The 21608-nt window shown below is 32.9% G+C and overlaps 1 protein-coding gene across 10 annotated transcripts in view; it reads left to right on the top strand.

Moving 5' to 3' along the window:
• The window catches only part of PCDH7 (protocadherin 7), a 386475-nt gene that overhangs the window by 270067 nt on the left and 94800 nt on the right, over positions 1–21608 (top strand). For 2 of the 10 annotated variants that reach the window (XM_036227580.1, XM_036227583.1), the window contains one exon: positions 16766–16819. The exons of 7 other annotated variants lie outside the window; for them this stretch is intronic. In XM_036227580.1, the coding sequence (XP_036083473.1) occupies positions 16766–16819 (54 nt within the window). Of the gene's footprint in view, positions 1–16765; positions 16820–21608 lie in introns of those variants that run through there. One more of the 10 variants, XM_036227589.1, reaches the window with a different exon arrangement.

Consider the following 21608-nt stretch of genomic DNA (forward strand, 5'->3'; position numbering starts at 1 on the left):
CTTGCCTTAGTCATTGATAATCTCACAAATACAAGCAAAGCCTTAAACCTGTGTCCATTGTATTCTGTGTCCCTATAAGATTGAAGTAGAGATTTCTAAGTCAGGTATATTTTGGCAAAATAGGAAATTTGAACCAAAATCTTCAACCACTCAGGACCCTTATGTGAAGCTCTAAATCTACTCAGAACTTATATATAACATCTCATAGATACTATACAAACTGAGTCATTTATTTTCTTATGTATTTGTTTTTGTATCTTACTTCTTCATAATTTTCTTAGATCTCCTACCCAATTCATAAAAGAATCAGGATATATTTTGAACCTAACATCATTGTTGTTGTTGTTGTTGTCATTATTGTTTTAATGCATATAAAAATGACCAAAGTTAAAGGGAAATAACTGAATAACTCTAGTCTTGAATTTTCTCTTGATTTATACTATAGGAATAGTATCCAGTTATGACAAAACTGAAGAAAAATTAGCACTTTATTTCTATATAGTGAGAATATATAAATCTGCACAGACTCCCAATGAGATGGTTCAAAAATATGCATCATAGGTAATATGTATGACTATTGGCCCAAACAATCCAGTTTAAGGAATTTATCCTAAGAAGGAGATAAGTACTCAAAATGTGTATAAGTTGATGCCTATTAAATCATTTTGGGTAATTGGAAAAAATAAGATAAATGACAAATGAGAGCATTATTAAATAAATTATGATATTTTCCTAATATAAAACATATAGACTTAAAATTTCCTATCATTGCATTTATTAACATAAGAAGAGGTTTTAAACAATTTTAAAAAGCATGGTCACATTTTACTTCTTTAGTCAGTAAAAATATTTAATTTTACTTTGTATGAGGCCATATATTCCATATCAGAATAGTAAAATGAGGAACCTGGAATGACAGGGCTCCTACCTTTATGGAACGCACAGTCAACTGGATGGGGCATCGTTTAGAAAGTAGAAGTGCAGCTCGGGCCAGCGTTAATTTAGCATCACACAGTAGGAATGCTACATTTTCTAGGTCTGGACATTTTCAGTGATTGAAATACTAAAAACAGGATGCTACAAATAGAACGATGTCATTGGTTTCCAAAGACTATCGATATACTAGAGTGATGAGAAAATAACAATAAAAGTGAGATATTTTGAGCCAAACTTTGGGGATAAGGTTAGGTCTGTAATCTGCAGGTTATCCCAGTGTAAACGCTGCAGCTGCAAGTGCCACTGGTAAGTATTCTCAAGGCAAAGGGCAACACACACACACACACACACACACACACACACACACACACACTAACATAAAAGCAAAACTTTGATAAGTCCTGGAAAGATAGTGTGCAGCATGCTATGCTATGAGCAGGGAGCTGTAGGTTCCAATGAGAGAAGGAAAAAAGGTAGAAAAGCATCAAGAGAAAAGGCAAAATAAGGGAGAGGCAGAAGAAATTCTGGAAGAATATTTTCCTTTATTTTCATGGTAACTCTCTCTGGGGAATGGGATTCACGTCTGAGAATACTTTTCAGTGGTGCTTGATGTTTCAATAGTGAGTACATATATTTATAACCAGATGTAACATTTTTCATCTTGAAAACAATCTGGCTGACAAAACGGAGTAGCCTGTTATTAAAATCAGAGATAACTGCAGCTTGGTGGTAATTAAAAAAAAAAAAAAAAGAAAGAAATTTAAATGTATCTAAGTGTAAAAACCATATAAATAGACCCCCTAAGTTTCATGGCTATTATGCATCCCATAGATGCAAAAATAACCTAATTTCTAATCTACATTTCTATATTAACATTGTAAAAAGTGACCAAAGATCAGCAAAAACAGTGGCATTCTTCAGAAGACCCAAATACATGTCAGAATGAATGGAATCTCTTAATGAGGATTCTATCATTTAGTGCTATACAAAATATATAAAATAGGAAATATTTATTCTATTTTTAGGATTTTATTTCAAGCTGTATGACTGTGTGCGTATGTGTATATGTGGACGTGCATGTGTGGGAGAGAGAGAGGGGGAGAGAGAGAGAAAGAGAGGGAAAGAGAGAGAGAGAGAGAGAGAGAGAGAGAGAGAGAGAGAGAGAGAGAGAGAGAGATGGATAGTTTATAGACACTGGTTATTGAAGTAACTTCTAAAGTGTTATGGACAAATCAAGTGCCATTCCAGAGTTTAACAGTAAATTTGGGAGGGCCTCCGGTTGCTAAGACCTCTTTCACTTCCCAACACCCAGTGTTATCTTTCAGAACAAAGACAACACTTAAAGGACAGGGAAAGGATTCAGGATGGATTTTCAGAAGCTAAATTCTTTGTCTGCTATAAAGTGGCACAAGCTCTAACATCCCAGCAGTCTTGGTTTAGTAAATTAACAGTAGGCCTCTGTCTGCTTTAATACAAATGCAATCCAGGCCTCATTACAATTGTTCACAGCAACGCTAATCATTTGTTTGAGTAATGAAAGGCCGTATGTATTCCCACTGTGAAATCTATGTTTGACTAGGATTCACATTGATTTCTACCCCCTGATTGTGTGCAGAGGCTCTTAGCCAAATTGTTTATTTTTTTTTTCTCCTCCTCCTTTCCTTTATTTTGCCTTCTGAACGGTAGAGTTCAAGGAAGATGTTGGTGTTCTTTGGAAAACATTTTTCTATGCTACATTTCAAGATAAAATAACCCATTAGGATAGTATTCTGAGGAATGTAGGGAATGAACAAGTATTTCATACATATTTAATCAGACTGTATGATAAAATCATGCATGGAAAAAGAAAGAAAAATCAACATAAATTTGTCAGTTTTGTTGACAAGGAAGTAATAGACATGAGCAAGGGGTTTCCAATGGCACAAGGCCCAGAGAATTAGATGTCATTACCTCTAATTCATTAAGATACTTTCAATTGTTTTCCCCAGTGGGCTCAGGCAGTCCCTAGGGAGATGCATAACTAACATATACTAGATCCATCACAGCTCAAACAAAAACTGGTAATTTTCCCTATCCCCTTTCATTTATAATTCAGAGGGATAAATCAGGATAATTCCCCTGAATTATCAATGATCAAAATGGACTAGGGAAAAAACCCTAATCAAATAAAAGGACTACATACCTTTGAAAAAGTACTTCTAAAGTTTTCATGGCCAGTATAGACTGACTGTTTTAATTAATAACCCCAGAATTCTTATGATGAAACCTGATAGACACTGACTTTTTGCTCAGGTAATAATAAACTGGTGATGTTCTGGTGTGGCTTTCCAATGGACTCGGAGACCCTGGCTCTTTCTATCTTGAAGTTCCGGCCTCTCCCAAGACCTTGGAGTTCTTTCAGTTCCTCAAGGAGATAAGGACTGAGAAGAGGAGCAGCGCCCATGCTTTTTTTTTTTTTTTTTTTTTAATGTGTCATGTCTGGAAGTGGCACACATCTCTAGGCTCCATATTAGCCAGTCATAGGACTATGTTTAATTTCAAGGAAGGTGGGGAAATACAGCTAGTCTAGAGTCCTGGAAGAGTGAAAATATAGTTTGGATGAGCATCTGCATAGATGCTATCACAGAAGAAAATTCATTGAGGGAGTTATTTATTTTCTTTAGGAAACAAATACAAAATAAAAACAAAAACAATAATGCTCGTCTTTGTGAAATATGTCTTCAGTTCTTTTGAAATTATAAAGTGCATCTATCTCACATATCTTATTTTGCTTAACTGACATTCTGGGGAGAATTATTTTCATATAGAGATATGAAATACAGAACATTTCCTTTGAAATACCTTATATAAAGTCAGTGTTTAAATTGGAAAGGCTCCTTGATAACGGTAATGAGTCTTTTGATTTTCTATAGCAACAGATTCTACTTACAGCTGATTATACATAGGTGCCCTTCAGGTATTAATAATAATTTTTTTACAAATCTCTTGTGTTCTACATGGAAAACAACTCCTAGGTTTACTGTTAAAGGTATTCTTAGCACTGCAGAGATTTTGTGATTTTACACAGTTGATGTCTGATTATTTTTAATGGTAGAGTAGGTAATGACTTTAAAAACTCCACTATAAGCTCTAAAATTCCTAGTGTTTAGTTTTATTGTACATAATTTTGCTTACTGTATCATTAAATCTATTTAGGTAAATGAAGCAAAACATTTTCTGAAGCATGGTGGGAAAGAAGAATACATTAAGAATAATGCATGACTGAATATTTTGTATGATTCTTATGTGTTTATTTAACATAAACACATTCTTGGAATGACAGTAGACCACTGAGATATTTAAAGTGATTTCAACCCAGATATTTACACTGATAATCAGATTTATCAGCAAGAGAAGTAAGTGGAACTTTTAAATTCTTTCCCATTCTTAGGCTTAGTTATCCCATAGAAACTAATTTGCAAATACTTAATTTACCTTTATTTTGATGAGTATTGCATACAAATTATCATGTTGTACAAACTCACATTAAGCCTTGAGAAAAATGCAGTATTGAAGCGAATGTGGGCCTTGCTTTTCAAAATCTTACACATAATAATAGAAATAATATCTAAGTACCATAAGCTGAAGTAGAAGGTAGATAGGAAAAGTATGACAAAGAAAGTGGAGGTAATAGATCAGAAGTTAAGAAAAAAGAAAAAGATGAAAAAAATAATGTAAAACATTAGAGAAAAAAATGTTGTATTCAGTGACTAGTAGAGTGTTCCAAAAAGTTTGAAAAAAGTTTGAGGACAGGAAGCGAAAGTAAAATAAGGGAAATTATGCCAAATGTTTTTGCTTAGAACAACCCACTTGAGTTAGTAAGGTAAAGCAAATGAGAAAGAAAAACTAGAAAATATTAGTAATAGATGTTGAAACAAAACTTAGAAAGTGTTAGCAAGACAATTCTGAGATGGTCCAGGTGGTATGATTAAGGTCTCACAGCAGAGAATGAATTGATAAGGCCGACGTGTTAGTCTCTCACTGTACATTCAGACTCGATTATTGAGAAGGCCAGAATTGTTATTTGCGTGGAAGCTGGCCATGGCTTAAAAGGCTATGGGTATTGTAAAAACAGACTGTGGAACGCAGATGAAGTCCTGCATGTACGATATATTTCATTATCCTTATCCTGACATCTAAACTTCCCTCTTCCTAGAAAATCGGCAGGAAAAACAAGAGCTTCAGAGTCAGACCAGGATCAAATTCTAGCTCTATCACAAATTAACAGTATAATTTCGACATTTCTTTTTCTCAACCTAGAATTACTCTTAAGTAAAACTGAGGAGAATTTCTCATTTGCAAACCTATTGTTAGGAGTAAGTGAAATAATATCTGTGTAGGCAGGTAAGATTCCAAAACAATACAACACAAAAGAGATCTGGTGTAGTTAACTCATTCCCTTGCTCGCCTGTTTTCATGTAAGGGTTAATTTGTTTCTTCCTTTCTTTTTCTTTTTTTCTGAATCACAGAAAATTGGTTTTGTATACAACGCATAACATATATGCCACAGGATTTCTCTTTCTTATATTACAATAAAGACTGTAAATCCAAAACAAAGCTTCTAGGAATCATATTCAGGATTAAGAACAAGTCGGCTACAGAAATAATGCTCAGAAACATTTAAGAGCGAGAGAGTTCTAAATCCATCAAGAACAGTGTTATAGAGATCAAGGTAGAGAACGTAATGAGGTGTGGTTGAGGAGAGGCACTGTTGGAAGCTTCGCAGGCCTTGATGTCCATTTGGGTGGAAGCATGGATGGATGTTTGTCAGCAATAAGAGCATTAAAACTTGAAATGCTAATTTCTAAAATTTAGATGAGTAGTCATTTGACTGAAGAGAATGCTACATTTCAGGAAAGATATACTCTAAAAAAGTACAATGAGATAGAAAATTGTGGAAAATAATATTTGAAGAGTACATACCTTTTTTATTTAGAGCACTCTACTAGTTACTGAATAAAACAAAATTTTATAAAAATAAAATCTTGATAAAAATAAATATATTTAAATGTTTAAAATGAAAATTCAAATAGCAAAGGAAATTTAATATTTGAAAAAAATGTAAGGTCGATATTATTTATATTTAGTTTCCTTTTCTCCCTTGGGTTCAGTTTCTATATCTGCTAAACACTAGGATAATAATACATATTTAATAGGATTATTGAAAAAAAAATCAGAGTTGATTATGCAAAGCACCTAATAAAGTGCCTGAAACATATTAGGCTCTCATCAATAAATCGGTCCTTTTATAATTATTCTCACTATTTTCATTTAAGAAATACAGAACCTGAGGCTCAGGAGAATTTTATAATTCAAGGTAATGACAGAAATAAATATCAGAATCAGTACCAGAATTTAAACCTGTTTGTTTGAGTGTAATAAATGCATTCTTTCCATTTATTTTTTCACTTCCCAGATTGTCTCAAAGCATTACTCCTTCAAACTATACATTATAGCAATATTAGTCAGAGAAAGTACATGCATTTTTACTTAATAGTTATTAAGTAAATTCTTGTAGGTACTTTGGATTTCTGTGATTTTTTTCTTAAATCTTATATTATGTAATAAATTACTAAGAAATACAAATCCTATTTATGATGCTGGTAAAGTATTCTTTTTGTGGGAATACCTTAATGAAACACATGATTCTATATAATTTTTCACTCAAGAAGTTTCTAAGTAAAGGTTAACATAAATTTCACAGAATTTTCAGAGAAATTGCCTCACATATAGGATGCATTGCCTTTAACATCTTGCATAGCATCTGCCTTTAATTTTCAGCTATGAAAAGCTAAATAAAATGACTATTATTGCACAAACAGCATTAAGAGAATGCCTTGTTTCTTAATGTAGTTCTAATAAGAGTTGGAAGATATCCCAAGTCTGGCAGAGACTATAAGGGTTTGGAGGAATTTTTGTTTGCTTGTCATTCTGTTGAAATGTTTTGATCCCACTTAACCAGGATTCACAGTGTTACATTGTCCTTTAAGTACCAAACAAATCTCAGAGATTGTTTTGAAATAAATTATTTATTTCTTAATTATTATAGGTGGTTAACAGATGAATGAAAAAATGTTTTCATTTTCATTTCATTTCTATTTAATAGAAAATTTCTCTAAAATCTATGTATTCACACTATAGCCCCAAATAGATATTTTTGTGTCCTTTCTCAAATATATCAAGATCCAGTTTCTCCGTTATTTTGTAGATTCTAAGTCTACTGAATTTTAATTAAGCTGGATTCCGGAACTTAGTCTTTATAAGGGTAAAACTTAACAGAATAGATTTCATGGCACCCTCTGAAAATATGAATATTACAAAAATCCTTTGTTTACTAAAATCTTTGTGGAAGTCTTGGAAGTTTTCAGGACATACAGACAAAAAAATTATGGTGTTAATAGGTAAGATTCAAATATTTTTAGATAACCACTCATGAGGTATACATGTTTCTAAAATTTCACACAGTTGCAGTTACTAGTATATATCAATTTACCAAATGCCATTATGTGGCATGTCTTATGCTGCTGCCATTACTGAAATTCCAAATAGTGTTGAGATTTCACTGATTTTAATATATTTAAATGTTTGCTAGGATTAGACTTGTATTATAACTCATTGAACAACTTATATTTCTCCCTTCATGCCTAGTCATCTGTAAGATTGTTTCTGAGTGTCCTCTAATCTTAGAATTTTATTTAAATTCTCTCAGTGCAGTTTTATTTTGATCTACTTTTGTGCCATAAGTTATGCCTTTGAAATATTTAAATTTAAACTTCTCATTTTGATGGAGAAGTGAAGTAACAAGAATTCCTGAGGCTATGATCTGAAAGACAACAGCCAGACTAGCAGCACAAAAAGTTGAGATAACAATAGTGAGCATACCAAAATGAGCATGCTGTTAAGACACGTGTTTCTAGTTTTATGAACATATTATGGAGCTGACAGATGCTATGATAAATTTGTATAAAGATATTGTCTGCATCATAATTTTTATGTATTCCCTTTAAAGCTGTAAGTGTATGTGTCTGTGAGCAAATATGTATTAGCATACGTGCCGTTCTGCCTGCTTCGTTTTCTTTCTTTGGGACACAACATTCTGCCACCTTGGCATCCTACAGAATTAAAACGTTTCCACACATCATTGATATTTGTAACATCTCTTATTTTTGCCATAAAAAAAAAATACGTTGCATTATTTAGTTTCCCTTTGTGGGGGAAAAGAAAAAGTAAAGCATACACACACATTTGCGCACAAATGCATGCACACACACATGTAGGGCTTGCACTCTTAGATCTTGGACTTGTGCTTTTAGCGTTGCTTGTCCACAACATTAAAAGAAATGCATTTAATGGTGTCACAGAGCTGATTGGTTCAAATCGAATTAACAATTCGGTTAATTAACGTAAGTAATCTGATATTCTCAAAAAGCTTCACGTCATTGCATTTTAAGTAAAAGTGAGAGCAGTTACTATCCATTTGTAAATATTTTTAAAATGCTAATCTAATACAATTATTGCACTAGAATCCTTTACCAGAGTCCCACAGAACATTCATGATTTGCCATGAGGAAACCCAGATCCAGCTTTGCTGACTGTTAAGATAAATTTGTCTTTCCCAGACACAACTCTTAGTGCCTCTCTGCTACATCTTGATGAAGTAACTAAATTAATCTTCCCAAGAACTCTTTAAATTGCCAGCTGAGCTTCCTTAGAACCTTCTTAAAAACAGGCATTAAGAAATTTTGTGTGGAGAAAATTTCGCTTTGTATTTGATCAAACATCTTGGTTGTTTGAATGTTGATGAGAGTATCCTACACTATCCTTTATTGTGTTCTACCTTACCAGTATTATTTTTTAAAATTCTGAAAAAAATACCAGAGATTTACGTTTAGATGTATGTGTATATATGTTCGTTTATACATGCATAATATTCATATAGGTATTCATACATATGTAAGTCTTTAATAAAATAAGATATCATTATTAAAATGTATTGTTAAGGAAGCATGGCCCTAATTATAGGATTCGTTGAAACTACGGTATGTAAGAATTTACAGTGTAAGCAAACCTGCTTTGTATAAATCTTGCTTATTCTTTATTGGTATTTTATCAACTTCATTCAATTTAACTGTGGAAATGTTTAAATTTCCTGTGGAAATTAAATTAGCCAATATAATTTTAAGTATAACGTCTCTTTTTGTATTTAGATGACTTATTATTAATGTCCATGATCATAACTTTTAGTTTTTTTTTTTAAATATAAGAGAAGTACTCTAGAAAGTATTTTTAGTCCAGCCAAATTATTTACTTTGTGTGATACTGACATTGGTAACTTAACATAATGTCCACTAACATGGATACATAAACTAGGATACATAAAAAATTGATCCGATACGTAGTGTTATGCATAGAAATATTCTTAGAGTAAAAGGCATTTAAGTATCATCTTTAAAAGCCCTGTTTCTTTCCTATTTTGATGCTCATGCAGTGCACTCCACTCATATTTAATTATTTAAATGGGCAAATCTCTTTTAAAACAGAAGAGAGGAAGATAAATATATCATTTCAAAATTACCCCAAATTCAAGATTAATATTAGAGTTAACTAGATTTTTTAATTTTAGCCTTACTTAAACTGTTTCGCACGATGGGTAACACATGAGATGAATAACATTGAGAAAGGTGCTAATATTGCAAAAATAATCTAAGGCAGCTCATTGTAGAATAGTCTGAAGATTTGGAAAGAATAATAGGTATGGAAAAGATAGAAAAATTGTTATGTCACAAAACATAACTACCCTAATGATCAGAAACAACCCCAAACTGGCTGTGCAGCTTCAATTTATTTTGATAATTGACTATGCCCAGAACAGCTAATAAAGCAAGTCTATGAAAATGTTGTAATTTCGTCCAGGTGGCAGTAATTTTCATAGATGATTACAACATTTTATCTTCTATCCACTGAAATGTAGCAAATACAATATATATCTTTGATTTCAAAGGCCTGGTTAATTCATTTTGTTATTAATCATTGATATATTTTTGTGACCAGGAGAAAACAACTTGACCTAAATTAAAAGCATGATAGCTTTACTTTTAGGTATGGAGATGCTATGACTATTTTAATTAATGCACCATTAACTAATCATAAAATTAAAATGACAGTCTTCTTCTGAAAATTGTGTGTCTCAAATAGGAAAACAGGATCAGAAATGTCCCAGATATCCAGACATCTAGAGTAGGTCTCCCCAGATGGGAGCCAATGGAATCTAGAGCAAGGTCCTTTATTTCCAGTGGATCCTGAGTGGAGAGTGAAGATATATTTTTAGGCAGAGCTGGGATTCTTGAGGGAACACTACTCCAGCATTATTGGAGGAACATAGCAGCACCTAGCTGTGGCACTAGCAAGCTTTTGCTTTTCGCTCCAGCAAGAAAGTTGATGGAGAACTTTGAATTTAGACATACTTGGATTTGCATAGTAGATCTGTTACTCTTCATTCATATTCTATCCCAGATGAAGTGGTTCAGAATTCCAAGCCAGTATAATGGGGGGGGGGGGGGGGGGGGAATTTGGACAAAATTTGGAAACCCCTGCAGGCAGATAGCTCTCATAATTAGGGTCTGTTTATCAAATAACAAGGCCCTAAACACTGGGCTGAAGTCCAAGCATAAGAACTTTGTCCCTAAGGGTCATACTGTAGTCTAGGTGAACCTTGGTATCCAGGTAGTTTATAAGAATAAAGAAGGAGTAACCAAAACTAATGCAAGAGTAGTTTTGAATGGAACAAAACAAAACAAAGCAAGACAAAAAACTTCTAACAATGGGGGCTAGGCCTTGAAAAAAATACCCAGTTTTCATGAATGAATCATCACCCCAAGGATCTCAGTGCTGAGCTGCAAACTATAAATTCAGTACCTCTGACTATGAAAGAGGATTAGATGAGTTTCCATTGGATGCGTGTATGGTGAGATCTTCACTGCCAAGGTTGTTGATTGTTTTCACTTGTACTGTAAGTCCTATCTTGTCACATCAGCTCCACAATCCTTCATTGTACCCTTAGATGGCTTTGTTTTCCTTAGGATTTTACCCTGGAGTGGAGAACTCATCCTTTACATGTGTCAATTTCAGCAGAGGGAGAGGGCTGATAGCATCATTCTGCCAAGCTACATCATTTTTAAAAAGATTTGCCTGTTCATTCACTTTCCATTTGATTCAAAATTTCATTCATTCTGTTTGCCTTTCCTTTTACACCTTAATTCAGCAATTTAGCTCTTGGCTGTTGTACATCCTCACATATTATAGAGCAAGACATGTAGTTATTGCTCCACTACTTATAATAATAACCCAAAGTTTTGCATTTAAGAATTCTATCCAAATACCCACCAGGCTCAACTGTGGACCTAGTAGGACAAAGGAGAATAAAATAGAAAGAAAAAGAAGTTGATGTTTGTTATCTAAATTATCTGTCCTCAGACTGAAAGCCAAGTTACATTTTTATTCATATATTTTTTAATCATGAGCAGCGTAATTTCATCTTATTTTAACTTGTTGATGCTTAGAAAAGAACAACTAGAGAAAAAAAAGGACCGAAAGTTTCAGTGAATTCTAATTACTTATGGCTTAGCAGCAGTAATTGAAAGCTAATTTGTTTAGTAATGAACTTTATCTGCAGAGAGAAAAGACAAGACCATAACTGAATTCAGCAGCAATGACTTACTCTCCAGTTTTAAACTAAAAAAAAAAAGAAAAGAAAAAGAAAAAATTTGCCTGTACCATTTTTCAGATTGGATAATATTAATCTTTATTTTTTTCTCAAAATCTATACTAAGGTCAGTGATGTAAAGGATAAGAATACAATGATGATAATATTGAATGTTAAATAAATTTTGACAATTTTTGAGCAAATAAGAAGCCTAGGTTCTTACTGCAAGAAAGCTGTCATGAAGATACCAAGGAAGAAAATGCATGATCCCAGTGATCAACCAGATTTTGTTTTAGTGATGTAGATAAGATTTTAACATAAATACATGCAATATAAGAAATAATGGGGTTGTATGAATAAGGCACAAAGAGATAGTAATATGAGGAAATGGGAGATCATATTTGCTCTAGATCTGGGAGGGGAAGGATGGTTAAGATTTAACCAAGTATGTATGAAGAGATTTAACAGTGATTCTTAACAGGGAGTAATTTCGACCCTCCTTCCTCTCTCCCGCAAGGGACATTTGGCAATGTCTGGAGACATATTTGTCACAAACAACGAAATGAAACTGGCATTTAGTAGTTGAAGTCAAGGATACTGCTAAACGTCTTACAAACTGCAAAACAAGATACACAGGAGAAGTAGGCTAAGAGGCAGCCAGAAGGGTGTAGTGAAGATGTTCATTTTGCTGTTTCATCAGAATCTATTTTCACTGCATAAATGGAATTATATTTTTAATAAATAGAGGTAGCTCTCCAAAGATGTAAATTTGTATAGAGGGAAGATGCAACCCCAGTCTAGGCATAAGTGAGGAAAATAAAATCCCTCTCTTTGGAATTAGAACTATCAGAGAAGAAGAAACTTTACCAGTGGACAATGAAAAACAAAAAGCTGATCATGAGTCAGAAAACTAAGAGATAAAGAGTTAAGAGACTAGACACAGAAACCCAAAAGTTATGGATTGATGAGTGATAGGATGATTTCTGCTGTCTTGTCTAAATGGATATAACTCTGAAACACCCAGCCTTTCTCAATAGTTAGCATCATTCTTAGATATATCTAGAGAATCCACAGACAGAATCCACAGACATGGAGAAAATGCAACATTTTCAGGACTTAGATTCAGAAAGAGGAGAAACTATTTCTTATAGAATTATTTTATTTGAAATAAGTTGATTTCCTACATGTGTTTTAATGAATATTGCTAAGTTTTCTGCTATATGCTAACACTGATACGTAATGTTAAATACATTCAGACCTTGTGTCAGAAATCTAATTACACTGTCCTGAATCTGTTCCCATAATCATTCTTGTCAACTTAGCTCTAGTCAGCCAAGTAGCATGGGCATACTCTAATGAGTCTCTTTCGGACTGGCCTCAATCTACAGAACGCGATGTGAAGATGACGTTAAGTTTTTACTTCAAATGCCATTCTCTCATCTTTCTGCTCTTTCTCCTTTCCCAAGTATGAAAGCAAAGCTGCCATGGAGCTAAATTATTTTGTAATCCCCAGATGCAGCCCCTCTGTGTCCATTTGTTCTTTGTATTTTTATCTTTAAGATGCACATGCAGCTCACCTTTTGCAAATAACACACAATATAGTTTAATAGGTTTCGAGTTATATATAAGCTGAAAATGCAACTCAAATAAGTTTGAAAATAAAGACAAAAGAAATATTTTCTCAATACCACTATGAAAATGGAAACGGTTATTGAGATAAAAAGAAAAAAAAAAAAGAAGACAACTTGCACAACAGTGCCAAGGTTGAGAAACCCTGGGATAAAGACCATTCAAGGTAGAAAGAAGAATACTCACAAAAGTCAGGCTTGGGACCTTAGGGAAATCACAAATGGCATAATTTGCCTGAGGTGTGGATTATGTGAAGGAGCGTAAAGTAAGCTGAGGCTGGAAAGACAGTCTACAACAAACTTTAATGCTAGATTAAAGTGTTTTAATTTTTTAGTTATTAGCCTTCCCTATAGCACCTGTTAAAAATGTTTCATATCTGATAGAATGTTAAAAAAAAAAAACTTTCATTATTCAAGCAATATTTCAAATCTTCAAGAAGCTTCTTCATTCTTTTCAAAGAGTTCTTCCTTTCTTAGTGTAAAGACTGAAGAAAGTACATAGGAACATAGTCAAAAAACTTGAAAAAAATGTTCCCAGAATGTGCCAGTTTCCTGCAAACTTATTTACAAAAAGTGAGAGATTGTTTCCTCAGATAAGTGTTAGAACTCTAACTTAAGCCTTTCATCATTCTGGATGACTTTATTAAATATTTAATTTTTTTCACAGCATTTTCATGATTAGTTTAATTATACATAAGTAGTGTGTAATATCTATACAGGCTAACTAGTTTGGTTGCTCAACCTCAAAAAGAATAAACCTAAAATGCGTAGTTACTTATTTCAATTAACTTTTTAAAAAGCTTTGCTATATCTTTGCCTTAGTAAAATTATTTGTTGTAATTATTCTTATGTGTCAAGTCATGATAAACTCTTAAGATCAGAGGAACTTTTTATGACACACCCTTCTTAAAAGGTTTGTCCTCTAATTATAAAATTATGCATGTGTACATTATATATAATACCATATTTCTGGAGAGTTCTTAAATGACCTATATCCCTTTCAAAAACCAATAAAACTTTTATGAACATATACATATTATTGGATTTAGGAAACAATACATGTCACTTTGAACATTGGACCTTTACACATAATGTTAAACCAAAATAAATTATTTTAAAACTCGAATGCGAATGTGAAACAATCCATTTTTTGTATAAAATCAAAAGATCAGAATTTTGTCATAAACTGTTTTATCTTAGAATCTATTTAATGGACAGTAATAAATAAAAAGTATGTTTTATGTGATGGCCATTTCCTTATTATTAAGACTGTGCCTTTTTTCATATTTGTTGATATAATAGTGTTTATAATTTCTTTTGCAATTCCTTTTTTTTGTTGTTTTTTGTTGAAGGTTACTTTTAGATAGGGAACATGGTTAACTTAAAGCTGATTATGCTGGTAGGCATTCAGAAAATGTTCATAGAAGGAATAACTTAAAAATAATATTATCTGAGTTTTTCAAAAGACATTTTCCCAAAAATACAAAACATAAATATCAAATGCAGAATGACAATATTTGTTTCATTAGTCCAATCTTTGTTATTTTTTTAAACTTGATGCCATATAAAGCCAACAGAAATGTGCTTCCACATTTAACTCACTAATAAATATTATTGGACTTAATCCATTAGTAGTGGACCCTAGAGATATAACTTACAACAACATGTACCATTAATAGAGCCAACAGATTATGTGCAGCAGTCTAAGGAATTTTAAAATACAGCTTGAAATTATAATATATCTTTTCAAACTTTGCCGAGGAAAAATTACTAAAATTAGGGAATCTTTACTCAGATAATAAAAAGGAGTATTACAATACATTTTATGAAAAAATAGAAATTTAGCAAAAAGGAATATAGAAGCATCAGGGAGGTCTATTTGTGCTGTAGAATTTGCCTCTAGATGCTAACTCCAATTTCATCATATTATACATCTGGAATCTACATCTCCTTCAAAAACTCAATTCATTAAAATAAACCTTCTACAATTCTTTTGATTCAGACGTTGCCCCTTGACTTGCATAGTCAGTTTAATATCAAAGGAATTAAATTTTATCTTTCTTATATATTTTTTTTATCCAAACCTGCTTCCATTTCTTTTGTTTTCTAAAGCTCACACTTCCTCTTTCATATTCACTCTCATCTTCAGTTGCTAGTTTTTCTGTAGCTTTTGCTTTTATATTAAAACCGACCTGGACTTTTTCCATCCAGAAAAATAACCAACTCAACTGCCTGGATAGTTCTCATTGTGATAAATTTCTCCCTCCTCTATCTCTGACTTTTAAGTCTCTATTCTACTACTTCAACTGGGGTTTTAACTCTTTCTCCTAGAAGCTTATTGAATGTATTTTTATTTTTTTGTAAATGGCATCTCTAGAGTTTAAGGAAATATTTCTTTTTCACCAGTTGTCCTATTTATCATTATGCTCTGTCATCTTCTGTTTCTCTTTCTTTCCTGGTTTACCCCAGATTGGACCTGGGCTTCAAAGTCACTACATTAAAATACTTCTCTTCACAGAAAATTACCTCCTCCCACATGGAACCTCAGAAACTAAGCACAGTTATTTAATTTAAAAATGACATAATTATTCATTGTTAGTAACATATTTGAACAATAATTGTGATATAAACAACCACTGTGTGCTTTAAAATACTTAGGTATTTAATTTTCACATCTGATTATAAATATTAGCATAAGTCGAAGATGCCTATTTTAAAAACATATCATTAGAATGAAGACCATTGAAGCCAAATCTGCTCAGTGTCTTTTCAAAAATTCAGATGAATATTTGAATTGTGGAACTGCCATTGTCTAAGTCTCATTTACCTACTGGTAAGGCTATTCCAGAACTTTTTTAGGGTTATAAAAATCTATCTTCATTTCCCTGCCCATTGCTTCCACATTCATTCTGTAATCTCACCATCTGTTTCACTGAAATGGCAGCCCCAGAGGGCAGGGAGCCTATCTTATCTGTAAGTAAGTGTGGATTCTCTGTCAGCATTTAAAAAAATAATAGAACTTCAAATAGGGTTGATTTAAGCCTCCCTAGTCAGCAGTTAGTCTTGATGACATGAATCACTCTTTCAAATGGTAATTTGCACCTGTTACCTTCATCCACAGGTTGGAAAACACTTACACCTTAATTAATTACACCCTTTGCAACGTGGGAGATTGTATCCTCAATCCTGAGACAGGGAGACTGGGGCATAGAGAATCAACAGCTTTTCTGATATATCAAAGCAGGTATTTGGAGGAGAAAATTAGAATTCAGGTCACTTTCATTGAGCGATCGATGGGGCTCTTTAGGAATCTGTGTCTCTTGGGGCAGAAAACATGGTGATGGCATCCCTTCCAGTAAGAAATGTACTTGTCCTTAGCTTATTCTGTAGCATCAATTCAATATGACCTCGGAGAACATCTAATGCTTCTTAATAACACTTTCCCTCTCTGCTTTGGCAGTGGCTGATGTCATCCACGGAACCAAAGAGCAGGTGGCATGCAAATTAATTTTAGGTAAGCATAGCATTAGGATATAATTCCTCAAATGGTGTGCTGCCATGCAATTAAGTGGCAACTAAGTGACCAGTATCTGACATCAGATAATCATTTAATAAAGGAAAATGAGAGGCAGTTTATTATTTTAAAATGTATTTTCTTTTAAGTTCTTTGAAGATGAGGGAGGATTTTCTTGGCATACAAATAATCTTAAAATGTTTGTGTGTAATTTTTTTTGGCACATTTAGTAAAATGTTTATGATAGTGATAAATGTTTCCTTGGCATACATCATTAGATGTACATAAGAATTAAGTAGACTTTCACCTTTGATTTTTCACTATCAGGGAAAATGTTGTCTGGATGCACATGTGTTTTTCCTTGAAGTTGAACAAAGCCTTAAGAAAAGCTAAGACAGAAACTTTATAAGGTATTATAAATATCTTTTGCACCATATATGAAGTGTGTATTTATTATTTTAATTAATAGCTTATCCAGTATTTTGCTCAGTATTACTTTATATTTTTCACTAAAAATAGAAGCTAAGAAATTATAGTTCTTGAAGTGTAGTAATAATAGATTCCATCTCCAAACAACTTTGAAAGCAACATTTTAATATAGATAGATAGATGATAGATAGATAGATAGAGAGATAGATAGATAAATGATAGATAGATGATAGGTAGATAAGGTAAACTTTGTTCATTTGTGAAGTATAAAATAGAGTTAGAGAGTACACCTTGTAATAATGATTCTTTCATTAAAATATTTTTTCATAATCTATTGCTTGCAAGCCAGTCTACTATGCTGGTAACTCTAAATTAGTAAAACATTTAAAATTTCATACCTTATTACCAACTCTATCTTTCCAATGCCATCCCCTTCATTTTGAACGAACTTTATTTAATCCATAATTATCTCATGTCATTTTTCCCATGTCTGAACTCCATCTCTGCCTCATTCCATGCCCTGTTCTCCATCCTTGAAATCTTTTACTTGATCTCTTGAAATTCAGTTGCTTCTGCTGTCTGTATATTGGGAATAACAATGCAACTTAGCAATTGTTTGAGAATTAAATTAAATTTCTTAGAAGACATTTCACTCAATTATTGGCAAATACCAGTTAAAAGGTAATTATTTGTTGATGTTATTGCATCATTGATATGACTCAAGATTCAGCTTAGATATCAAGAGCTCTCCTGGAAGGGCTCTCCCTTAGGGTGGCCACACTGTTGTCCATGCTTCTATTTCAGTTCTAGCCACATTCTATGTTATTATTCTCATACAATAATTAGTAAACACCTTGAGAGAATGTGTTATGAATGGCCATATGTTATTCATCTCTGTGTTTCAAATAAGTAAAACACATAAGAGTTTCTAAATGTTGGTCAACTAAACGACTGAAGAAATGTTCTGGGAAGTGTAAGTATAGCTGACATTAGTTGGGGATATTTCACTTTCTCCTACTGAACACATTCATTCTTTCTAGCTTCTTGCTTCTTTCTAGGAAAAAAAAAAACAAAAAACAAATTTAAAAAAACATGTTGAAGAGTATTTAGGCAGCTCTCATTTTTCCCATTATTTCCCTGCTGTGAGGCTGACATTTGTGCTGTGGATTTTGCTTTAAATGGTGGAAACTCAGATGAACTATAATAAGATAGTATGTTGATAGAAAGTGACAATGGTTCAATCAGACAGGTAGATGACAGGTGACATGTGTGTTTCCTGGCTGATGATCAGAGTTTATTGACAGAGGAAGATAGCAACAAGCAATACTCAGAATTCAGGCAGGCAAGTAACTAGATTCAATAATGTCTGAGAGCAGATGGTTGGGGCCAAGGCCAAGACTTCTGAGAATAAGACTGGCCTGCAATTCTAGAAGTATGGTCAAAGCAGAGATCTAGCTGTAGAGAATAAATTATAAGATATTGAAAAGAAAGGTATTCTCAAGAGTTTAGCCAAGCTACTTGACTTTAGACAAAAATTTAGAGTAAACTGATGTTTAGTAAGTCATTTTAGGTCAGGCTTTGATTGACATTTATCAGTAGCAAAGGAACCTGGCAGTACTTTTATCAAACATTATTCTATATGATTGGTTTCTGATAGTTAGTATAAAATTTTATTGTAATTATTACTGTGTTATTTATTATATATCTGAACATTCATTAAAATATACTATTATAATCATAAAGTAGGAGATGAAAACAACAAATATTATTTCTTCCTTGGCAAGAAGCTTAAATATAATGAAATAAAAACAAAGCTAACTAGCTAGGGTATTATTAGAGATGGAATTTTTTAAAATGTAGAAAATAAATAAGGTTTATTGATATCTTATTTTTCATTATAATTTAAAAAGCAGTATACATCTTCACAAATAATATTGTTTTATGCTTTCCATTTAGGAATTGCAGACAAATTTTAGCATACTTTATATATTCTTCTGTAACTTGATTTAGTCACTACAAATTTTGTTTGTAAGATTAATCCATGTTGATGTGAAGAGCTGTGGTTCACTGATTTGCAGTTATATATAGCAGATCACTGAAGGCCTACGAAGAGTTTATTTATCAATTCCTCTACTAATAAACATTTAATTAGTTCCAGTTTTTTGCTATAACTAACAATACCCCTATGTATACTTTGATGCAGTGTTCTATGATCTATGTATTTTATAATCCCAGCTCCACCACAAATCTGCTGTTAAACCTGGGATAAACTCCTTAATTTCTCCGAGTTGAAGACTCCTTGTGTGTAATTTGGGAATGACCCCATAACTCACTACAAAAAGGGTTTGCAAACAGAAAATATTAGATAACACATCCCAAGCACTTAGAACAGCACCTGCCCATAAGTGCAAAACAAACATTATCTATCATTATTAATATTATCTCAAAACAGTGAAAAAGCATTTTCATGTAGATCATTGAGCCTATAAATCAGAAAATTTTGGCTTTTTAACTCAGTTAATGTGGTTTGAAACAGTAAAATTATAGATTCAATTAGTCATGTGTCTTTAGTATCATAGAGTTCACTGTACTTTTGTGAAAGTGTGAGGATATGTGAGTGTTCATCACAAATTCCTCCACCATCAGATGTGACAAGGAGAGTCTCTGAAGGCTGAAAACCAGTTGAAGACTCTTTCTCCTCAAGAAGAGGAGACACGTCTCGAAGTAAAACAGTCTGTTGTCCACAGTTTATCATTTTGATGTCTCTTCTCTACAGACCCAAATCTACCTCCTAATACACTTTGATTCCTGATCCTTGTTCTTATCTCTGGAACGATATAGAAGTTCTTGACTCTACACATTCTAACTTTGTTAGAAGAGCAATTAAAAGCCTTATTTTTTTTCCTACATGTTTTGTTGGTTGGTGTGTGTGTAAGCACACTTCATAACTGAAAGAAAAAAAAATAACCACATTAGAAGCAACAAATTAGAAGCCACATTGGAAGCAACAGTCAGATGATTACATATCTTCAAAGCAGGATGGGTAAATTTCAATAATACCAAGACAATAGACAGAATTGCTAGAGTTTACAGATTAAGATTGTGCTCCCCTAACCTGTAATCTGCACTTAGCTTAAAAATCATAGGATTAGATATAAGCACAGCTTCCAAATGGAGTTCCAGGATTATATGGTTTTGCCTTCTGTATCAGGAGAGCAAATGCCCAGGACTGAACAGTTGTTTCTTCAATCAGTCAGCTTTATTGAGATATAATTTGTGTAATTTACATACAATGACATTCACAGAATTTTTCCTGTGTATATTTCAGTGAGTTTTGACAAATATATACACCCATATAACCAGCACCCTAATCAAGATGTAGAATATTTTCATCACCTCAGGAAATTTTCTTGTGTCTCTTTGCAGTCTCCTCTCAACCCTCTTCATAGCTCTTTGACCCATCTTAGTAATCACTGCTGTGATTTTTATTACTATTAGTTGTACCTGTTTTAGAACTTTATGTAAATGAAACTTACTAATGTAAACTTTTGAGTATTTTTAAAAATTTTCCCAACAAATTGTGTGACATTCATGAAAAGAAAGAATGTTTTAAAAATGTTTTTGCTGTAAAATTCACTTGAAATTTGTACATGCATTTTGATTTAAACCGCTTAAGTATAATGAATTAGTTGAAATGAATGATAAAGTGTTTCACTTGAATGCATAGAACATATCCACCATTAATCAAAAGTTGGAAAAGTTTCTTGAGTTTGAGTTAGGTGGGCCAAACCAAGACAAAGCAAAAATTTTGTCTTTCAGCAATTCAGTACATAGGTCTTCACTCATTGCATGCTTAACCATGCTCAGAATTTAGTAATGTTCTTATAATCTGGATCATTTAAGCTAAACATACTATTAATAAAACAAGAGTTACCCAGAATAATGGTTTGGTGTGTGTGCGTGTGTGTGTGTGTGTGTGTGTGTGTGTGTGTGTGGTTTGAATACTAAAAGTCAAATTAAGAAAAACAAAATCATATGCCATTTAGTAATGAAGGGTTTTCCCCCTGAGTCATCATTCAAATGACATGTGTGTTGAGAAAATACCTGGACCAGAAAAACACATGTGGATACAGAGTTGGGGAGAGAGGTTGGACACATTTCCCAGCTTTCTGAGAAAAAGTTCAACTGATTTTTATTGGTATTGACTCCCTTTAACAGGGCTTGCACAAAAATATTAATCCTTTAACTTTTAAATTTCTATAATGCTAGCTTAATTGAGAACAACAACTCTGTAGGGATTTTGTTTTGTGGATGCTCATGCATTTACATGAATCTTAATATGAAATTTTACAGCTAAGTG

The sequence above is a fragment of the Rousettus aegyptiacus genome, unplaced genomic scaffold (genome assembly GCF_014176215.1).
Source record: "Rousettus aegyptiacus isolate mRouAeg1 unplaced genomic scaffold, mRouAeg1.p scaffold_m13_p_10, whole genome shotgun sequence".
Classification (NCBI taxonomy): domain Eukaryota; kingdom Metazoa; phylum Chordata; class Mammalia; order Chiroptera; family Pteropodidae; genus Rousettus; species Rousettus aegyptiacus.